Genomic DNA, 16,108 nt, shown 5'->3' on the forward strand with positions numbered 1-16,108 from the left:
TTTGTAGCTGCAGTTGCACAATTCCTGACTCAACATCCCAGGAAAATCCTGAAATTCCTCACTGAAGCCCACAACACGACAGATGGGCGATTTGAGGTATTTCTCCGTTTTGTTGCTGGTCCCTCCTCCCCAATGACAGCTCGGGGCCTGGAGGAGTTTCTGGGTCCATTTCCTCATCAAACAACCTGCCGGGTGATTGACTGGGTGAAGGAGGAAGTTCAACACCAGAGTAGAAACACGAGGAGTGAAGCTGGTAAAAGGAGCCTCCTGAACACATTGCACTACCTGTTTGAGTCTCAGAATCATGGACTGGCTCAGGCTGCACTGGGATCTGTGGAAACACTTTCATTCAGTAGAATGACACTGACCCCGGTTGACTGTGCGGTCCTGTCTCATGTCATCGGACTCTGTGATACAATAAAACACCTCAACCTGCAGGACTGCCACATTCAGAGTGAAGGAATCCAGCGGCTGGGACCCGGGCTGCACAAGTGCCAGGAGTTGAGGTAACTTGGTTTATCTCTCACTCTGAACTGTGAAACTGTCTCATTGTGTTGTTTCAATGTAAAGGGATTTGGGTAAATCTGTGGTAAATCGGATTGTGAAGAATTGTGGCAAATGCCCAGGGGATCGGTCAGTAATTCCCCAAGGATGGGAGGGTTCTGTGGTTCCTTGTGAAGGGATGTTGGAGACTTCATCAGATCAGTGAACTACGGCCATTGGTTTAATGGTAGTAAATCACAGGAATGGCCGTGTTTCTCGCTGACTGTGACACGTCCACTGACAATGTTCCTTCGCACTGTTACTGACACCCAGACTGACACTCACTGCAGCAGGTGGGTCAGAGATTCACACCCCCTTCCCGGTGAAGGACAGGAGACTGTCAGCAGACTGTCCCAGTGAGAAGGAAAGAAATACCATTGTGAGATTGTCCTCCCCTGCCCTTCCCCGTGTGTGACTGTCACCATCAGTCCCCGTGTGTGACTTTGTTCACTTCCAGATACGCAAAGAGCGAGGGCGCATCTCCTCTTGGCCTCTGTTCAGACCCAACACACACATACAAAAAATTTCTGCATCCTCTCGTCTTGTACGATTATTGTTTACCCTTGGAATCCTCCTGTGGGACCTCTCATCCCAATCCCCCTTCCATTCTTTGGAATCTCGCCCCATCCCATTTCCTCCTGTCGGCTCTCTATCACTCTTTCCTCATCCTCCTGTGGGATGTCTTTTCTACACAACCCCCCCCCCCCCTTCCTGTGAGATCTCTCCTCCCCATCCCCCTTCCTCTTGTGAGATCTCTCCTCCTCATCGCTCTTCCTCCTGTGAGATCTCTCTTCCCCATCTCCCTTTCACCTATGGGATCGCTCTTCCCCATCCCCCTTCCTTCTATGGATTTCTCTTCCCCATCCCTTCCCTCTGTTGGAACCCTCTTCCCCATAACATTTCCTCCTGTGGGATCTCTCTTCCCCATCGACTTCTTCCTGTCGGATCTTTCTTTGGCATGCTCCACTGTCCTGTGGAATTTTTCTTCCCCAACCCCCTTCCTCCTGTGAGATTTCTCTTCCCAATCCTACATCCTCCTGTGGGAACTCTCTTCCATATCCCTCTTCCTCCTGGCCTATCTCTCAACCCCTTCCCACTTCATCCTGTTTAATCTCTCTCTCTCTATCCCGCTTCCTCCTGTGGGATCTCTCTTCCACACTCCCATGCCGCCTGTGGGATCTCCCATCCCCATCCCCTTCTTCCTGTGGGATCCCTTCCTCCTGTGGGTTCTCTCTTCCTCATCTCACTTCCTCCTGTGGGTTCTCTCTTCCCCATCCCCCTTCCTCCTGTGGGTGCTCTCTTCCCAATCCGCCTTCCTCCTGTGGGATCTATCTTCCCCATCCCCCTTCCTCCTGTGGGAACTCTCCTCCCCATAGAATCATAAAATCATAGAACACTACAGCACAGAAAACAAGCCATTCGGTCCTTCTAGTCTGTACCAAAACCTTATTCCGCTAGTCCCATTGACCTGCACCCAGTCCATAACCCTCCAGACCTCTCCCATCCATGTATCTATCCAATTTATTCTTAAAGCTTAAGAGTGAGTCCACATTTTCCACATCAGATGGCAGCTCGTTCCACACTCTCACCACCCTCTGAGTGAAGAAGTTCCTCCTAATGCTCTCCGAAACCTTTCCCCTTTCACGCTGAAGCCATGTCTTCTCATATTTATCTCTCCTAATCTATGTGGAAAGATCCTATTCGCATTTACCCTGTCTGTAGCCTCATAATTTTGTAAACCTCTATCAAATCTCCCCTCATTCTTCTACGCTCCAAGGAATAAAGTCCTAACCTGTTCAATCTTTCCTTGTAGCTCAACTCTTGAAGACCCAGCAACATCCTAGTAAATCTTCTCTGCACTTTTTCAAACTTACTGATATCCTTCCTATAGTTAGGTGATCAGAACTGCACACAATACTCCAAATTTGACCTCATCAATGTCTTATACAACCTCACCATAATATTCCATCTCCTACACTCAGTACTTTGATTTATGAATGCCAGGATGCCAAAAGCCTTCTTTACAACCCTGTCCACCTGTGACGCCTCTTTCAGGGAATTATGTATCTGAACTCCCAGATCCCTTTGTTCCTCCACACTCCTCAGTGCCCTACCGTTTATCGTGTATGTCGTACCTTGATTTGTCCTTCCAAAATGGAACACCTCACACGTCTGCGTTAAATTCTATCTGCCATTTTCTGGCCCATTCTTTCAGTTGGTCCAGATCCCTCTGCAAGCTTTGAAAGCTTTCCTCGCTGTCCACAACGCCTCCATCTTAGCGTCAGCCACAAACCTGCTGATCCAATTTATCACATTATCATCTAGATCATTGATATAGACAACAAACAACAATGATCCCAGCACAGATCCCTGAGACACACCACTAGTCACAGGCCTCCAGTCTGAGAAGCAATCATCCACTACCACTCTCTGTCTTCTCCCACACAGCCAATTCGAATCCAGTTTACAACCTCTCCATGGATACCTAGTGTCTGAACTTTCTGAACTAACCTCTTACGTGGGACCTTGCCAAAGGCCTTACTAAAGTTCATGCAGACAACATCCACAGCCTTTCCTTCATATGCATTCTTGGTAACCTCGAAAAACACTACAAGATTCATTAAACATGATCTACCACACACAAAGCCATGTTGACTATCTTTAATCAGCCCTTGGCTGTCCAAATCCTTGTATACCCGATCTCTCAGAACACCTTCTGATAATTTACCTACTACTGATGTCAGGCTCACTGGCCTGTAATTACCTGGTGTACTTTTGGAGCCGTTTTCAAACAACGGAACAACATGAGCTACCCTCCAATCCTCTGGCACCGCACCCGTGGCTGAGGACATTTTAAATATTTCTGCCAGGGCCCCTGCAATTTCTACACTAGTCTCTCTCGAGGTCCGAGGAGATATCATGTCAGGCCCGGGGGATTTATCTACCTTTATTCACTGTAGGGCAGTAAGCAGCTCCTCCTCTTTAATCTCTATATGTTCCATGACACTACTGTTTGTTTGCCTTAATTCCATATTCGCTATGCCAGTTTCCTGAGTAAACACTGATGCAAATAAACTGTTCAAGACCTCCCCCATCTCGTGAGGCTCCACACATAGACGACCACTCTGATCTTCTAGGGGACCAATTTTGTCCTTTACTATCCTTTTACTCTCAATATACTTGTAGAAACCCTTTGGGTTTACCTTCACATTATCTGCCAAAGCAACCTCATGTCTTTTTGCCTTCCTGATTTCCTTCTTTAGTATTCCCTTACATTTTCTACACCCTTCAAGTACCTCATTTGTTCCTTGTTGCCTATACCTGCTAAACACCTACTTAACCAGATCACCAATATCACTTGTAAACCAAGGTTCCCTATGCCTGTTAACTTTGCCTTTAATCCTGGCAGGAACATGCAAACTCTGCACTCTCAAAATTTCACCCTTGAAGGCGTTCCACTTACTGAACACATCCTTGCCAGAAAACAACTTATCCCAATCCACTCTTCCCAGATCCTCTCTCATTTCCACAAAATTGGAAATCCCTTCTCCAATTCAGAACCTTAACTGGTGGACCAGTCCTATCCTTATCCATAATTATCTTGAAATTAATGACATTATGGTCACTGGACCCAAAATGTTTGCTTACATATACTTCTGTCACCTGACCTGTCTGGTTCCCTAATAGGAGATCAGGTACTGCACCCTCTCTCGTTGGTACCTCAATATATTGATTTAGAAAACTTTCCTGAACACATTTGACAAGCTCCACGCGATCTAACCCTTTCTCAGAGTGGGAGTCCCAGTCAATATGTGGAAAGTTAAAATCCCCTACGATTACAACTTTCTGTTTCTTACATCGGTCTGCTACCTCTCTACAGATTTGCTCCTCCAATTCTCTCTGCCTATTGGGTGGTCTATAATACAACCCTATTCGTGTGGTCACACCTTTCCCGTTCCTCAGCTCCACCCATACGGCCTCTGTAGACAAATCCTCCGGGCTGTCCCGTCTACGCACAGCTGTGATATTCTCCCTGACTGGTAATGCCACTCCTCCCCTTTTCATCCCTCCCCCCTATCATGTCTGAAACAATGGAAACCCGGAACATGAAGCTGCCAGTCCTGCCCCTCCTCAACCAAGTCTTACTAATAGCAATAATGTCGATATCATCGTGCCAATCCACGCCCTAAACTCATCTGCCTTACCTACAATACTCCTTGCATGGAAATAGATGCACCTGAGAACATTTCTATCACGTACAAACCTTTGATATCTGTCCATACAAGCAGTCCTCGCATGACCCTTATCCTCCTCCACCTGACTATCTGCTCTAACACTCTGCCCCCTGCCCCTGCAATCTAGTTTAAAACCCCCGGAGCAGAACTTGCTAACTTACCGGCAAGGATGTTAGTCCCCTCCAGTTCAGGTGCAAACCGTCCAATTCGAACGGGTCCCACCTTCCCTGGAAGAAAGCCCAATTGTCCAGAAACATGAACCCCTCCCTCATGCACCATCACCTCAGCCACGTATTTAGCTGCATTATCTTCCTATTTCGAGCCTCACTAGCACGTGGCACGGGAAGCAATCCACCTGTGAGATCTTGCTTTCCCATCCCTCTTTTACCCTTTTATCCTCTGGCCTCTCTGTTCCCACTCCCCCTTCTTTCCAACTGCTGGATCTCTCCTCAACAACACCTTCCCCCTGTGGGATCTCTCATCCCCATCCCTTCCTCCTGTGGGATCTCTCATCGCCAGTTCCCGTCCTCCTGATGAATCTCTCTTCCACATCCCCATTCCTACAGTGGAATCTCTCCTCCACCCCCCATGCTCCTGTGGGATCTCTCTTCCGCATCCCCTTTCACCCTCTGGGGCATCTGTTCCCATCCCACTTCCATCTGTTGGATCTCTCTTCCGCATCCCCCTTCCTCCTGTGGGATTTAAACTCCCCACCCCTTTCTTCCTGTGGAATCTCTCTTCCCTATCCCATTTCCTACTGTGGGATCTCTCTTCCCCATCCACCTGACCACCCTGGGGGCTCTGTTCCCGTCCATCCACTTCCTATGGGATCTTGGTTCCCCATTTCCCATCCTCCTGTAGCATCTCTCTTCCCCATTACCCATCCTCTTGTGGGATCTCTCTTCCCCAAACCCCTTCCTCCCGAGGGATCTCTCTTCCCATCCCCATCCCTCCTGTGCCATCTCTCTTCCCCATCACCCTTCCTCCTGTGGGGCCTCTGTTCCAATCCCCCAATTCCCGTGGGATCTCTCCTACTCATCCCCATTCCTCCCGAGGGATCTCTCTTCCCATCACCCTTCCTCCTGTGGAACTTCTTTTCCCATGCCCCTCTTCCTGTGGGATCTCTCTTTCCCATCCCCATTACTTATGAGATATCTCTTCTACTCATCCTACATCTCTCTTCCGTATGCTCCTTCCCCCTATGTGATCTCTCCTTCAATCCCACTTCATCCTGTGTGATCTCTCTTCCACATCCTCCTTGTGGGATCTCACTTGCCCATTACCTTCCTGCTATTGGATATCTCTTCTCATCCACTTGCCTGCTCTGGCATCTCTTTACCTGATCGCACTTCCAACTGTGGGATCTCACTTCCCCATCCCCTTCTTCCTGTGGGATCTCTCTTCCCCATGCCCTTCCTTCTGCGGGATTTGTCTTCCCCACCAGCTTTCTTGCTATGGGATCTCTCTTTCCCATCCTCTTCCTTCTGTTGGACCTCTCTTCCACATTCCACTTCCTCCTCTGGGCTCTCTTTCCCAACCCCCTTCCACAGGTGGGATCTCTCTTCCCCATCCCCTTCCTCCTGTGGGATCTCTTTTCCCCATCACACTTCCTCTGGTGGGATCGCTCTTCCCCACCTCTTCCTCCTGTGGTTCTTCTGTTCCATGTCCCCACTTCCTGTGGGATCTCTCTTTCCCATCCCCAATCCTCCTGAGGTATCTCTCCTACTCATCTGCCATCCTCCTACGGGATCTCTCTTCCGCATGCTCCTTCCTCCTATGTGATCTCTCTTCACAATCCCACTTCCTCCTGTGGGATCTCACGTCCCCATCCCCATTCCCACTGTGGAATCTCTTTTCCCCATCCCCCATGCTCCTATGGGCTCTCCCTTCACCATCCCCCTTCCTGAATTTGGGCCTCTGTTCCAATTCCCCTCTTCCTGCGGCATCTATCTTTCTCATCTCCCTTCCTCCTGAGTGATCCCTCTTTCCCATCCCCTTTCTTACTATGAGATCTCTCTTCCCCATTCCACTTCCTCCTCTGGGATCACCCTTCCCCATCCCCCTACCTCCGGTGGGATATCTCATCCCCATCCACGTTCCTATTTGGGATCTCTACTCCATCCAAAATCCTCCTGTGGGCTCTACCTTCCACATCCCCCTTCCTCTCATGGGATTTCTCCTACTCATCCCTCATCCTCCTGTCTGATCTCTCTTCACCATACCCCTTCCTTCATTTGGGCCTCTGTTCCCACTCTCCTCCCGTGGTATCTCTCTCTCCCATCCCGCTTTCTCCTGTGGGATCTCTCTTCCCCATCCCGCTTCCCATTGTGGGATCTCTCTTCCCCATCCCATTTCCTCCTGTGGGATCTCTCTTCCCCATCCCGTTGCTAAGGTGGGATCTCTTCACCATCCCCCTTCAATCTGTGGGATCTCTCTTCCTCATCCCACTTCCTCCTGTGGGATCTCTCTTCCCCATCCCGCTTCCCATTGTGGGATCTCTCTTCCCCATCCCATTTCCTCCTGTGGGATCTCTCTTCCCCATCAACCTTCCTCCTGTGGGATCTCTCTTCCCCAACAACTTCCTGCTGTTGGAACTCTCTTCCCCATCCCGTTCCTAAGATGGGATCTCTTCACCATCCCCCTTCAATCTGTGGGATCTCTCTTCCCCATCCCACTTCCTCCTGTGGGATCTCTCTTCCCCATCCCACTTCCTCCTGTGGGATCTCTCTTCCCCATCCCAATTCCTCCTGTGGGATCTATCTTCCCCATCCCCCTGTCACCTGTGGGAACTCTTCCCCATTCCCCTTTCTCCTGTGGGAACTCTTCCCCATTCCCCTTCCTCCTGTGGGATCTCTCTTCCCCATCTCCCATCCTCCTGTGGGATCTCTCATCCCCATCCCCTTCCTCCTGTGGGATCTCTATTAACCATCTCTCTTTCTCGTGTGGGGCCTCATTTCCCATCCCACACTCTTCTTGTGGGATCTCTCTTTCCCATCCCTTTAGCTCGGTTGGGTCTATTTCACTGTGTCCCATTGACATTTCTGCATTTCGGTCAAGAACATTTTGTTTAGACGTCTGGAAATGAGAGAGAATATGTAGAGTTTACAGGGTCACACTGACAGACTAAATTACTGACATTTGGTGAATACGCTGGAGCTGGTCAGTGAGGGACATTGACAGTGATGGGAACTCCGATCAGTGATTTACAGAAGGGTTTAATGTTTCCTGAAATATCTAAGTGAGAGAAATTCCCCCAGACCCACGGTTTGAATCACTTTGTTCATCAATCTGTCTGTTTGTGTTTAGGCTTGGGTGGAATGAACTGGGAGATTCAGGAGTGAAACTGGTGTCTGCGGCTCTGAGGAACCCGGAGTGTAAAATACAGAAACTGGGGTAAGTACCAGACTGTGGGAGATTGTGTTTACAGTCACTGGGTGTCTGACACTGAACATTAATGTGATCAGTAGAAACAAAGAAACATAGAAAACATACAGGACAATACAGGCCCTTCGGCCCACAACGCTGTGCCGAACATGTTTCTACTTTAGAATTACCTCGGTTTTACCCATAGCCCTCCATGTTTCTAAGCTCCATGTAGCCTTCCTGGAGTTAAAAGATCCGATCGTTTCCGTCTCCACCACCGCCGCCAGCAGCCCATTCCACGCACTCACCACTCTCTGTGTAAAAAAACTTACCCCTGACATCTCCTCTGTACCTACTTCCAAGCATCTTAAAACTATGCCCTCTCATGTTAGCCATTTCAGCCCTGGGGGAAAAGCCTCTGACTGTCTACATGATCAATGATCTCATTATCGTGTACACCTCTATCAAATCACCTCTCATCCTCCGTCACTCCAAGAGAAAAGGCCGTGTTCACTCAACCTATTCTCATAAGGCATGCTCCCCAATCCAGGCAACATCCTTGGAAATCTCCTTTGCACCGTTTCTATGGTTTCCATGTCCTTTCTATAGTGAGGCGACCAGAATTGAGCACAATACTCCAAGTGGGGTCTGATCAGGGTCCTATATAGCTGCAACATATAACCATATAACCATAACAGCAAGGAAATAGGCCATCTTGGCCCTTGTCCATGCCGAACGCTTACTCTCACCTAGTCCCACCGACCTGCACTCAGCCCATAACCCTCCATTCCTTTCCTGTCCATATTCCGATGCAATTTTACTTTAAATGACAATACCGAACCTGTCTCTACCACTTCTACTGGAAGCTCGTTCCACACAGCTACCACTCTCTGAGTAAAGAAATTTCTCCTCTTGTTTCCCTTAAACTTTTGCCCACTAACTCTCAACTCATGTCCTCTTGTTTGAAGCTCCCTTACTCTCAATGTATAAAGCTTATCCACGTCAACTCGATCTATCCCCCTCATAACCTCTCAACTCTTAAACATTACCTCTCGACTCTTAAACTCAATCCCACGACTGATGAAGGCCAATACACCGTACACCTTCTTAACTACAGAGTCAACCTGCATAGCAGCTTTGAGTGTCCTATGTACTCGGACCCCAAGATCCCTCTGATCCTCCACACTGTCAAGACTCTTACCATTAACACTATATTCTACCAGCATATTTGACCTACCAAAATGAACCACTTCACACTTACCTGGGTTGAACTCCATTTGCAACTTCTCAGCCCAGTTTTGCATCCTTTCGGTGTCCCGCTGTGACATCTGACAACCCTCCACACTATCCACAACACCCCTAACCTTTGTGTCATCAGCAAACTTACTAACACTACCCTCCACTTCCTCATCCAGGTCATTTATAAAAATCACAAAGACTAGGGGTCCCAGAACAGCTCCCTGAGGCACACCACTGGTCACCAACATCCATGCAGAATATGACCCATCTACAACCACTCTTTGTCTTCTGTGAGCAAGCCAGTTCTGGATCCACAAAGCAATGTCCCCTTGGATCCCATGCCTCCTTACTTTCTCAATAAGCCTTGCATGGGGTACCTTATCAAATGCCTTGCTAAAATCCATATACACTACATCTGCTGCTCTACCTTCCAGTCCCGGTAACTTATTCAACTTGATGCTTTCCAAAAGCTCCACCACATCCTCTTCCTTAATATTTACATTCTCAAGCTTTTCAGTCCACTGCAATTCATCCCTACAATCGCCAAGATCCTTTCCCGTCATGAATACTGAAGCAAATGGTTTATTAAATACCTCTGCTATTTCCTCCGGTTCCATACACAATTTTCCATCGTCACACCAGTTTGATCCTATTTCACATTTCATCCTCTTGCTCTTCACATACTTGCAGAATGCTTTGGGGTTTCCCTTAATCCTGTCCGCCAAGGCCTTCTCATGGCCACTTCTAGCTCTCCTGATTTCATTCTTAAGCTCCTTCCTGCTAGCCTTATAATCTTCCAGATTCATATCATTACCTCGTTTTTTGAACCTTTCATAAGCTCTTCTTTTCTTCTTGACTAGATTTACAACAGTCTTTGTGCACCACGGATCTTGTACCCTACCATCCTTTCCATGTCTCATTGGAACGTACCTACTCAGAACCCCATGCAAATATCCCCTGAACATTTTCTACATTTTTTCGGTATGTTTCCCTGAGAACATCAGTTTCCAATTTATGTTTACAAGTTCCAGCCTGATAGCCTCATAGTTTCCCTTACTCCAATTAAAGGTTTCCCTAGCTTGCCTGTTCCTATCCCTCTCTAAGGCTATTGTAAAAGAGATAGAATTGTGATCACTATCTCCAAAATGCTCTCCCACTGAGAGACCTGACACCAGGCCAGGTTCATTTCCCAATAGCAGATCAAGTACAACCTCTCCTCTTGTAGGCTTATCTACATATTGTGTCAGAAAACCTTCCTGAACACACCTAACAAACTCCACTCCATCTAAACCCCTCAATCTAGAGAGCTGTCAATCAATACTTGGGAAGTTAAAATCTCACACCTCAACAACCCTGTTATTGTTACTCCTTTCCAGTATCTGCCTCCCTATCTGCTCCTCGATGTCCCTGTTACTGTTGGGTGGTCTATACAAAACACCCAGTAGAGTTATTGATCCCCCTTCCTGTTCCTAACTTTCACCCACAGAGACGCCGTAGACAACCCCTCCATGACGTCCTCCTTTTCTGCAGCAGTGACACTATTTCTGATCAACAGTGCCACGTCCCCACCTCTTTTGACTCCCTCTCTGTCCTTTCTGAAGCAATTAAATCCTGACACTTGAAGTAGCCATTCCTGCTCCTGCACCATCCAAGACTCTGTAATGGCCATAACATCATAGCTCCGAGAGCTGATCCACGCTCTAAGCTCATCCATTTTATTCATCATACTCCTTGCATTAAAGCAAGGCGGCTGGACCGGATGGAGTTTCCCCACGATTACTGAGGGCCTGTGTGACTGAACTGGGAGAACCACTACAGCGCATCTTCAACATGAGTCTAGATCAGAGAAGAGTACCCAGACAGTGGAAAACATCTTGTATTGTCCCGGTACCGAAGAAACCACAACCAAAGGAGTTGAATGACTTCAGACCTGTTGCCTTGACGTCGCACGTGATGAAGACCATGGAGCGGCTGATAATACAGAATCTGAGGCCACAAACCAGGCACGCCCGGGATCCGCTTCAGTTTGCGTATAAGGAGAAGGTGGGAGTGGAGGATGCTATCACGTATTTGCTGCACAAATCACTCTCTCACCTAGATGGGGTCAGTTGTGCTGTGAGGATTACATTCCTTGACTTCTCTAGTGCCTTTAACACCATCCAGCCCAAGATCTTAAAGCACAAACTAACGGAGATGGGAGTAGACTCTCACATGGTGGATTGGATAGTGGACTACTTGACAGATAGACCTCAGTATGTGCGGTTGGGAGACTGTAGGTCTGACATGGTGGTCAGCAGCACAGGAGCGCCACAGGGAACCGTACTCTCTCCGGTCCTGTTCACCCTGTACACATCAGACTTCCAATATAACTCGGAGTCCTGCCATGTGCAGAAGTTCGCTGATGACACGGCCATAGTGGGGTGTGTCAGGAATGGACAGGAGGAGGAGTATAGGAAACTGATACAGGACTTTGTGATATGGTGCAACTCAAACTACCTGCGTCTCAATATCACCAAGACCAAGGAGATGGTGGTGAACTTTAGGAGATCTAGGCCTCATATGGAGCCAGTGATCATTAATGGAGAATGTGTGGAGCAGGTTAAGACCTACAAGTATCTGGGAGTACAGTTAGATGAGAAGCTAGACTGGACTGCCAACACAGATGCCTTGTGCAGGAAGGCACAGAGTCGACTGTACTTCCTTAGAAGGTTGGCGTCATTCAATGTCTGCAGTGAGATGCTGAAGATGTTCTATAGGTCAGTTGTTGAGAGCGCCCTCTTCTTTGTGGTGGCATGTTGGGGAGGAAGCATTAAGAAGAAGGACGCCTCACGTCTTAATAAGCTGGTAAGGAAGGCGGGCTCTGTCGTGGGCAAAGTACTGGAGAGTTTAACATCGGTAGCTGAGCGAAGGGCTCTGAGTAGGCTACGGTCAATTATGGAAAACCCTGAACATCCTCTACATAGCACCATCCAGAGACAGAGAAGCAGTTTCAGCGACAGGTTACTATCGATGCAATGCTCCTCAGACAGGATGAAGAGGTCAATACTCCCCAATGCCATTAGGCTTTACAATTCAACTGCCAGGACTTAAGAACTTTTTTTAAAGCTATTATTAATGCTTTTTGAGTTAGTGATTTAGATGCATATCATATTATTACTGAGTTAAGTATTGTATGTAATGAGTTTTTGCTACAACAAGTGTATGGGACATTGGAAAAAATGTTGAATTTCCCCATGGGGATGAATAAAGTATCTATCTATCTATCTATCTATCTATCTATCTATCTATCTATCTATCTATCTATCTATCTATCTATCTATCTATCTATCTCAAACCATCAGACTGAGTGCCTCCCTTCTCTATCACCTGCGTATCCTCCCTTTCACACTGTCTCCAAATTCTCTCTATTTGTGAGCCAACCTTCCTCTCCTCCGTCACATCAATTTGGTTCCCTCCCCCCAGTAATTCTGAGATCACTACCTCTGAGGTCCTGCTTCTCAACTTCCTTCCTAACTCCCTGTAGTCTACTTTCAGGACCTCTTCCCTTTTCCTACCTATGTCACTGGTACCAATATGTACCACGACCTCTGGCTGTTCTCCATCCCACAGCACGATATCTTGGACGAAATCAGAAACATCCTGGACCCTGGAACCTGGGAGGCAAACTACCATCCGAGTTTCTTTCCTCCATCCACAGAATCGTCTGTCTGACCCCCTAACTATAGAGTCCCCTATCTCTGCTGCCATCCTCTTCCTTTCCCCACCCTTCTGAACCACAGGGCCAGACTCTATGCCAGACGCGTAGCTGTTGTTGCTTCCCCTCCAGCAGTCAAACAGGAGTACTTATTGTCAAGGGGTACAGCCACAGGGGTACTCTCTAGTACCTGCTTCTTGCCCTTCCCTCTCCAACTGTGACCCACTTCTTCAGTCTCCCATGGCCCCGGTGTGACCACCTGCCTGTAACTCCTCTCTATCACCTCCTCGCTCTCCCTGACCAGTCGAGGGTCATCGAACTGCATCTCCAGTTCCCTAACTCAGTCCCGAAGGAGCTTCAGCTCGATACACCAAGTGCAGATGTTGCCGTCCAGGAGGCTGGGAGTCTCCAGGATCTCCCACATCTAACACAGAGCACAGAAAACCAGCCTCACACACATACTCTCTGTCTGTATTGTAAACAGATAACCCACCTCGCCTCGACCCTTTATCGCCGAAGCCCCGTTGAGCCAAAGCCTTCCTACTCTGTCTCCCGCTCCTCTAATGCTCGCTCTGTAAATCTGTCATCCATTTAAACTCTTCTCGCTGTTCTCACTGGCCGACTTGCGCAGTCGTGCTGAAGAAAAAAATCAGTAATTGTGTTACTGATAAACACTGGGGATTTGGGGATTTGTACCGTCTCCTGTCTCTCTGTGTCCTTCACCCTCACTCCCTCTCATCTCCAGGCTGATCGGTGTCGGTCTCACAGATTCTGGTGTCGAGGATCTCGTCTCCGCTCTCAGTACAAACCCATCACTGACGGAACTGGTCCTGAGTTATAATAATCTGGAAGATTCAGGAGTGAGACTGGTGTCTGCGGCTCTGAGGAACCCGGTGTGTAAAATACAGAAACTGGAGTAAGTACCAGACTGTGGGAGATTGTGTTTACAGTCACTGGGTGTCTGACACTGAAAATTAATGTGATCAGTGATTGTGTTACTGATAAACACTGGGGATTTGTACCATCTCCTGTCTCTCTCTGTCCTTCACCCTCACTCTCTCTCACCTCCAGGCTGAGGGATGTCGGTCTCACAGATTCTGGTGTCGAGGATCTCGTCTCCGCTCTCTGTACAAACCCATCACTGACGGAGCTGGACGTGAGATACAACTCACTGTCAGACCGATCTGTCCCCGCTCTCCGCCGCCTCATACTGACCCTCCCAAGTCTGGAGTGGATCCGGTGAGTGTTTGTGTTAATGTTCAATGTGATAAAATATCAGCAGACCCGCGGGTTTTCTGGTGATATTTGTCTGTGAGTGTTGTTGAAACATTAACCCCGGTCCCCTGTTACTGACACTGTTGTGTAATCTGTTTATTTCATCTTTATTCTCCCATCTGTTTCAGGCTGGAGAGGAATGAGTTCAGTGAGACCGGGAGGAAGGAACTGAGATCTCTGCATGGAGTCAGACCCAGACTTAGAGTGATCGTGGATCTGTGAACATCTGAATGGTGAACAGACCCGCCCGCGGGATGGGGACATTTTGGCCGATTCCCCGTCCTCCCCTTTAATTCCCGCCCTTACCTTTAATGGCCGCGCGCCGGGGCTGATTCCCAACGGTTTTAATGGAACCGGCTCAGGCCTCGGGCTGTGTGTCGCTCAGAGCGGTCCCGCAGTGACGTGTTTCCGCCTGTTGTCCGCCGGATGTGCGTGTTCGAGACTCCCTACGTGACACCCCGGAAAAATGACCCGTCTGCACCACTCCATCACTCAATTAATCACACGCTGCAAAATCTCATTTCAGCGAAGCAGGCACCATCAATTTGCGGGAGACTCCTGGAACTCCCGGGAGACGTGGGATGTCTGCAATAGACTAGCTCCTTACCGGCTAGCCAGCTAGTTTAAATAGCGTTAGCTATGCTAATAAATGAATGACACCCGTTAAACTTACCTCAACAGTGATTTAACCCTCCACGGGCAATAGAAAACTCAATGTTGCAAACAGTGCAGCGAGCAACACTGTCATTATTCCTGACCCCTAGTAGGCAGGGGAACACTTCAGTGTAGTCTGGGGTGCAGTACGTTTTATATTTTTTTACTCTGCCGTGGGAGAGTATTCAATTCTCTGTCTCTCTCGTTCTAAAAAAAACGATTTCCGGGATATTGTATACAATTTGGGGGCGCCAGGGAGCCGCTATCAATATGCAGGAGAGGTGGGATGTCCGACGCTTCACTTGAAATGGCCGCTGGGGAGGGAGTGACGGCTTTGGGAGAAGTGACGCGCTGATTTAAAATGGACGAATCCTTGGTTAATGTGGCCGCCAGGGATGGAGTGAGACACTGACTTACAATGGCCACTGTCAGACACAGAATCTATGGCGAAGGAACATGCGGTGTCCATGGATACAATCCTGGGATCGAGTGTGTTATTGATTGTAATAACAGCATTTTAATTTGTGTTTTATATTGTCTTCCATATTGTGTATGTGTTTTAATTCTAATTATTTTGTCATTGAATAAACTGAAGTATATATCTCAGATATTCACACATACACATATACATGTGGGTTTTGGGGAGGAGGGGTGAGGGGTTTGGGAGGAAGAGGAGTGATGGGACGAGGAGTGGAATGATGAGACGGTGAGCGTGGCAAAGTCACTGACTCAATAGGGGACGGAAAGGGGAGGGGTGGAAGCTCCTGTCACAAACTGGGGCCGACATGGAGATGATAAAGACGGGGTGAGGAGGAGTGAAACGACTGGAAGGGGGCGGGAGTGATGGGACGGGGAGAGAGCGGGAGTGATGGGACGGGGAGGGAGGGGGAGTGATGGGATGGGGAGGGAGCGGGAGTGATGGGACGGGGAGGGAGGGGGAGTGATGGGATGGGGAGGGAGGGGGAGTGATGGGACGGGAGGGAGTGGTCTGATTGGACAGGATGGGGTGTGTGGGGGAGTGAATTTTTCAATAGTGAATGAATGAGTGGTGACATTTCCTTCGCAAATAAGACGAGCTGCAAAAAAGTGGGGCGGGGGTCAGGGA

At 48.4% G+C, this 16,108-nt stretch overlaps 3 protein-coding genes across 3 annotated transcripts in view; all 3 read left to right on the forward strand.

Annotated features, from left to right (window-relative positions):
- The window catches only part of LOC140723549 (NACHT, LRR and PYD domains-containing protein 3-like), a 34,459-nt gene extending 34,394 nt beyond the window's left edge, over nucleotides 1-65 (forward strand). The window contains exon 7 of the mRNA XM_073038123.1: nucleotides 42-65. Coding sequence (XP_072894224.1) covers nucleotides 42-65 — 24 coding nt within the window. The remainder of the gene's footprint in view (nucleotides 1-41) is intronic.
- The window catches only part of LOC140723550 (uncharacterized), a 448,657-nt gene that overhangs the window by 223,578 nt on the left and 208,971 nt on the right, over nucleotides 1-16,108 (forward strand). The gene's annotated exons all lie outside the window — the stretch shown is intronic.
- Nucleotides 45-15,609, forward strand: LOC140723530 (ribonuclease inhibitor-like). Its single transcript, XM_073038096.1, has 5 exons — nucleotides 45-506; nucleotides 8,085-8,171; nucleotides 13,820-13,990; nucleotides 14,146-14,313; nucleotides 14,478-15,609. The coding sequence occupies exons 1-5, from the start codon at nucleotides 133-135 to the stop codon at nucleotides 14,569-14,571; spliced, it is 894 nt and encodes a 297-aa protein (XP_072894197.1). The 5' UTR covers nucleotides 45-132; the 3' UTR covers nucleotides 14,572-15,609.

The sequence above is a fragment of the Hemitrygon akajei genome, unplaced genomic scaffold (assembly GCF_048418815.1).
Source record: "Hemitrygon akajei unplaced genomic scaffold, sHemAka1.3 Scf000118, whole genome shotgun sequence".
In the NCBI taxonomy this organism is placed as follows: Eukaryota; Metazoa; Chordata; class Chondrichthyes; order Myliobatiformes; family Dasyatidae; genus Hemitrygon; species Hemitrygon akajei.